This window comes from Tupaia chinensis, unplaced genomic scaffold (genome assembly GCF_000334495.1).
Source record: "Tupaia chinensis unplaced genomic scaffold, TupChi_1.0 Scaffold000037_18, whole genome shotgun sequence".
NCBI classification, from domain to species: domain Eukaryota; kingdom Metazoa; phylum Chordata; class Mammalia; order Scandentia; family Tupaiidae; genus Tupaia; species Tupaia belangeri.
In genome coordinates this window covers 1717921-1724519 of record NW_006159476.1, presented here as the reverse complement: position 1 = coordinate 1724519, position 6599 = coordinate 1717921, and the positions used below count along the sequence as shown (strand labels likewise).

The 6599-nt window shown below is 46.1% G+C and overlaps 1 protein-coding gene across 2 annotated transcripts in view; it reads left to right on the top strand.

Moving 5' to 3' along the window:
• NUMBL (NUMB like endocytic adaptor protein) overlaps nt 1-6599 on the top strand; it is a 47245-nt gene that overhangs the window by 13612 nt on the left and 27034 nt on the right. For both annotated transcript variants that reach the window (XM_006140472.3, XM_006140470.3), the window contains exon 6: nt 3133-3322. In XM_006140472.3, the coding sequence (XP_006140534.1) occupies nt 3133-3322 (190 nt within the window). The remainder of the gene's footprint in view (nt 1-3132; nt 3323-6599) is intronic.

The following is a 6599-nucleotide window of genomic DNA, read 5'->3' as shown; positions in this document are numbered from 1 at the left end:
AGACAGAGAGACAGAGAGATAGAAAGTAAGAAATCACCCCCCAGGGGGGATGGCCACGCCGCAATCCCTTCTCCTCCATTCTCCTCTCTGGATCTTGGGCACACACACACATGTGCCCAGCATGATTTTAAGCCACCGGGTCTGGGATTCGAACCACGGTCGACTACATGGGAGTCCAGCGACATAGCCATTAAGCTGACTGCTGGTCCCATAAAGCTTCTTTTTAGAGTATATTCTGGATACTAGACATTTGTCAGATACATGACTTGCAAATGTTTTCCCCCATTTTGTGGAGTTTCTTTTTAATTTCTTGCTAGTATACTTTTTTTTTTTTTTTTTGAGAGGTTTTTGCTATAGGGGACTTGCACTCACCAGAAAGACAGAGGGAGACAGAGAGACAGAAAGTGAGAGATCACCCCCCAGGGGAGATGGCCATACTGCAATCCCTTCTCCTCCATTCTCTTCTCAGGATCTTGGGCACGCACACACACATGTCTGGCATGAGTTTTAAGCCACCAGGACTTGAACCACAGTTGACTATGTGGGAGTCCAGTGACATAAACATTATGCCATCTGTTGGTTTCATTAATTAATTAATTTTTTAAAAATGGGGGCTGCCAGGTGATTTGGTGGTTACAGTGCTAGACTCCCACACGGGTGACCTTGGTTTGAGTCCCGGACCTGGTGGCTTGCTTTCTCACTTTGTCTCTCTCTCTATGGTCAAATTAAAAATAATAATAATAAATTTTTTAAAAATTTAAAAAAGACAGGACCAGCAGTTGGTGTGATGTCTATGTCACTGGACTCCCATTGAGTTCTTGCTTTCTGTCTCTCTGTCTCTCTCTGTCTCTCTCTGTCTTTCTGATGAGTACATGTGCCCTATAGCAAAAACCTCTCAGAAAAAAATAATTTTTGAAAGAAAGAAAATTGGGCCAGCAGGTGACATGGTGGTTAAGGCACTGGACTCCCATGTTGTTGATCACGATTCTAGTCCCAGCCTTGTGACCCGTAGCAAATTAAAAAAATAATAATAATGATAAATAAAATTAAATAAATAATTTAAAAAAATAAAGAAAACCAATGGACAGGGCCAGAAGGTGGGGTGATGGTTAAGGCACTGAACTCTCCCGTGGCAGACACCGGTTTGAGTCTCGGACCTGGTGGCTTGCTTTCTCACTCTCACTCTCTTTCTCTCATCTCTCTGTAGTGAGTGCACATGCCCTATAGCAAATTTTAAAATCATAATAATAAAAAATTTAATTAATTAATTTAAAAGCCTTAAAAAAATCTCAACCGACTGTTTATGTGTTGGTTTATTCTAGACTCTCCATTCTGTTTCATTGGTTTGTGTGTCAGTCCTTTTACCAGAACCATCATTTTGATTAATGTAGCTTTGTAGCAAATTTTGAAATTGAGAAGTAAAATTCTACTTTGTTCTTTTTCAAAATAGTTTTGATGGTAAAGTTTAACCCTAATAGATGACTAAGAAACTTGATTAGGAAACAAGTCAGACACATTTCCTGTGAATCCCAGCTCTGACACTGGTTTGTTGTGCGGCCTGGACCTCAGTTTCCTCATTCGTTCATGAGAGTATCCCTCTCGGGACCAGCAGGAGGCATCGTGGTTAAGGCACTGGACTCCTACATGGTTGACTGCAGCTCGAGTCCCAGACTCAGAGGCTAGAAACTCATGCTGGGCGTGTGTGCATATGCATGCCCAAAATCCCGGGAGGAGAATGAAGGAGAAGGGATTGTGGCATGGCCATCTCCATGACCGATGTCTCTGTCTCTCCAGTGAGTGCATGTGCTCTATGGCAAAAATGTCTTGCTAAAAAAAAAAAAAAAGTCCCCATCTCCTGACTGTCATGAGGAGCCCAAGAGAGGGTGCAAGTTAGAGCTCAGCCCAGGACCAGACAGACGCGTGGTGTTCTCTGAGCCTGGCTTTGTGCTGGATGCCTTGCATGTCTTAGTTCCCCCAGTCCTTTTTCTTCTTTTAAGTTTGTTTATTTCATTTCATGAACGAAGGATACAGAAAAATTAATTCGACTTAATGATATGAATGCTGAGATGTTTAGGGGGACATATTCTGATATCTTCAACTTTGACATACATCAGAAAAAAAAAAAGAAAAAGTCAGACGTGGGGCCAGCAGGTGGGTAATACACTGGACTCCTGTGTAGTTGACTGTGGTTCAAGTCCCAGATCTGGCAGCTTAAAACTCATGCTGGGTGCATGTCTGTGTGTGCCTAAAATCCCAAGAGGAGAATAGAGAAGGGACTGTGGCATGGCCATCTCCCCTGGGGTGTGGTTTCTTGCTTTCTGTCTCTAGCAAGCATACATGCCGTATAGCAAAAATCTCTCTCAATTAAGAAAAAAAGAAACGGTCAGGCTGTGTGATTTCCCAGATTCGGTCCAAAATTGCAATACGACTTCCTCTTGGCTCTTTCTCACTTTCTCCCTCTCTCTTTTTTGAAATTTGCATGGGAACCCAGAGTTATCCTGAAGAAGTCAGTTTGAGGGACCGGCAGGTGGCGTGGTGGTTGGGGCGCTGGACACTCCCACATGGCAGACCATGGTTCGAGTCCTAGACCTGGTGGCTTGCGTTCTCACTTTTCCTCTCTCTCTCTGATCAAATTAAAATAAATGAATGAATAAATAAAATTAAAAAAAAAAAAACTCTAGCCTTAAAAAAAAAAAGTCAGTTTGAGCCAGCTGGTAGCCTGGTGGCCTGGTGGTTAAAGCAGCCTGATCCCCCATGGCAAACAGTGTGGTTTGAGTCATGGACCCAGGGACTTGAGAAACACACCAGGCGTGTGGGCCTAAGATCCAGAAAAGATGGATAGATGGAAGAGAAGGGATTGTGATGTGACACTTCCCATTCACTTCTCTCTCACGTGTCCTGTGGCAAATGACCAAAAATAAATAAATAAATAAATAAACAACTCTCACTTGTTTCTGGCTTTCTTCACTCCAGGCCATGTCATTTGTCATTTGTCACGTTCCTATGGTGCAGATAGCACCGAGGTCCAGAAAGGTGATACACTCATCCAGAGTCGCCCATCACCTAGTGGTTGGAACTTGGGGCTCCTGGAGTCCACTCCTAAAACACAGAGTCTCTAACCAACCCCCGCAGGGCGAGAGGCTGAGCCATGCTGTGGGTTGTGCTTTTGCCGCCTGCCTGGAGCGGAAACAGCGACGGGAGAAGGAATGTGGGGTCACAGCCGCCTTTGATGCCAGCCGCACCAGCTTCGCCCGTGAGGGCTCCTTCCGCCTGTCAGGGGGTGGACGGCCAGCTGAGCGAGAGGCCCCGGACAAAAAGAAAGGTGAGTGATGCCCAGAAGGCTGGGCTGAGCGTGGAGTGGGCACAGGCACAGGTGGGAGGTCCAGAGACCCCATCTGGGACAGCTGCAGAGGTAGAAAAAAATCTACAATTTTTAAAGTAAGATAGCAACCACAAAATTTAGTTACATTTGATAACGTATGTTTCATTTTGAGTAGTCATTTGGGTAGTATTCTGTAGGCCACATCAGCCAAAGCTTACCAAGCTTTTTGTTATCTGCTAGGTTAGAGGGTTCTGGGGCATTTCAAGTGAAATTTTGGGACCCATGAAGTCTATTTGCAGGATCGTGGACAACATTATAAAGAATGAAACACAGGGACCAGTGGATGGCGTAATGATCACTGGGCTCCTACGTAGTCAATTGCAGTTCAAGTACCGGAGCCGGTGACTTAAACTTAGGCTGGATGTACATATATGTGTGTCCCAAATCCCAAGAGGAGAATGGAGGAGAAAGGATTGCAACATGGCCATCCCCCCGGGAGGGTGATTTCTCACTTTCTGTCTCTGTTTCTCTATCTCTTCAGTGAGCACGTGTACCCTATAGCAACAATCTGTTTCTTTAAAAATAAATAAATAAATAAATGGAAAAGAACAAAAGATATTATAGTACATAGAACATAGTAAGGATTAAATACAGTTAAAAATCTATTTATTTGAGAATGACAAACGTTCCCCACAGGGAACCCACTCTGCCATCTACCCCATTGCAGTTGGCGCGTTCATACACACCTGGTGCACTCAGGGAGGTCCCAGGATGTAAACCTGAGACCTTTCCCATGTGGGCCCAGTTGCCTTATAACTGTCACCTGGCCCTGGTTAAATATGATATAATGGAATTCTTTTATGTCAATGTATGTGTGTATAAAGGGTTACCATGTAAAAGATATACCTTATTGTATGTTGCAATCAAGTTTTGAAAAATAGCTGACCTTGCATCCCAAAGCCTCCCTGCACGTACTTGGCTGACCAGGGCAGTGTAAAGACCCAATTGGAGGGACCAGCAGTTAGCATAATGGCTATATTGCTGGACTCCTATGTAGTCGACTGTAGTTTGACTTCTGGACCTGGTGGCTTAAAACTCACGCCAGGTACGTGTGCGTGCATGCCCAAGATCTCAAGAGGAGAATGGAGGAGAAGGGATTGCGACATGGCCATCCCCCCTGGGGGGTGATTTCTCGCTTTCTGTCTCTTTGTCTCTCTCTATCTGGTGAGCGCACGTGCCTTATGGTGAAAAAAAAAAAAAAAAGAAGTCCTAATTGGAGGTGTTCCCCTTTCTCCCTCAGAAGAAATAAATACACTTGGAGCCAGCAGGCGGCAGGGAGGCTAAGGCAATGGATCCCACATGGCTGACTTTGCCAGACCTAGTGGCTTGAAAATCATGCTGGGCGTATGTGTGTGTGTGTCCCAAATTTCAAGAGGAGACTGGAGGAGAAGGGATTGTGGCATGGCCATTCCCCCTCCCCAGGGTATGTGTGTGTGATTTGTCACTTTCCCTGTCTCTCTCTCCCTCTCTCTGTCTCTGTTTGTTCCTGGTGAGTGCACACACCCCATAGCAAAAAGAAAGAGAGAAATACGCTTAAAAAAAGAATTTGTGGGACCAGCAGTTAGCGTAATGGCTATGTCGCTGGACTTCCACGTAGTCCGACCGTGGTTCGCGTTCCGGACCCGGTGGCTTAAAACTCACACCGGGCACATGTGCGTGTGTGCCAAAGATCCCAAGAGGAGAATGGAGGAGAAGGGATTGCAGCGTGGCCATCCCCCCTGGGGGGTGATTTCTCGCTTTCTGTCTCTCTGTCTGGCAAGCACATGCGCCCGATAGCAAAAGCCTCTCAAAAAAAAAAAAGAAGAATTTGTAAAGAAATCATTGACAAAATCAGTTACAAAGTGAAGTTGACAGAGGACACGATAGCATATGTGATGTTTTATTGTTTCCATAGCATGTGCTGGGTATCCAGCCCTTCACGGTTTGCAAATATTTCTTTACCCTTTACAAAAAAATATTAGAATTTATGAAGTCTGTTGTCATAGGCAAAGTACATTATAATGTGCTCGGGAGTTTGCAAAAGGTTTTGCAGTTTCCAGAGGATGTTCTAATTGCCAGGGACTTTGCACTGTGGAAATCACGTCACTGTTTGCACAGCCAAACACAAGTTTACAGAGTGACGTCTGATTTGCTGAGCATCTCATAGTATTTTGCCTCGAGGTGCATCATCCCAGGGAAGCTCTGAGCTCTTTCCAATGGAGGACTTACAGGACAGTGCACTTGCCACAGAACTGTTGACTAGCTTTTGTTGGATTCCAAAGCACTCAGCACGCACTACCTAAATGGACCCTCAGGAGGCTATGGGGGCAGCAGAGAAATGTTTATCCCAGGTTTCTAGTCGGGGAGAATGGAGCACAGAGAGGGGAGGGAACTTCCTGAGGACACACGATGGGCGAGTTGGGGGCAGAGGTGATTTCCTGGTTCCACCCTATCCTGGCTGTTCCCACTTCTCGGGGCCAGGCCCAAATAGACCTGGAAGATAGAGCAAGCAGCTCTGAGTGACATCCCTCTGGGTCCGGGTTTAATCTCACCAGCCTTCAGGCTGCAGCTTGGGTGAGGCCCTCGTTGGAGGTTGGGTATGTGGGAGTGATTTGGCAGGGGTAGGTGAGGGTCCTGCCCTTGAAGAGCCTGCCTTTCATGTTGAGTGGGGAGACCAGGGTTCTTCCCAGGGAGTAGTCCTGGAGTAAAAAGATCCCAGGTTGAGAGGCTGGAACAATCTGGAAAGCTTCCCAGAGGATGAAGTGGGCCAAACTAGGCCTAGAATGACTGGTAGCAGCTGGAGGAAGGGAAGAAGTAGTTGGGGTGGGAGGAAGTGGGTAAGTAGAGAGACAGAGGAGCAGACAGAATGACAGAAAAGGCAGCATGCTGTGGAGGGACCAGTTAGGAGGGACACAGGCTAGGGCGGTCACTGTGTGCATGGACTCAAGTCAGTTGCCCCTTCCTAGCACTGGGACTTGGGTAAGTCATTGACTTGCTGAGCCTCAGTTTCCACATCTGTAAAATGGGAATAGTATTAACCCCGTGGGTGGGTGGGTAGACCTAATGAGTTAATACTTGCAAAGCACCTGGAACAAGCCTGATGCGTTGTTTGTGTACCAAATAAATGTTAAATTACCAGAAAGAGAGACAGAGGGTCCTGGAGGAAAAATGGCTAGAGCAGTACAGGAAGACAGATCAGGGTGAAAGCTAGAGACACACAGGGTCGGACTCCCAGGGC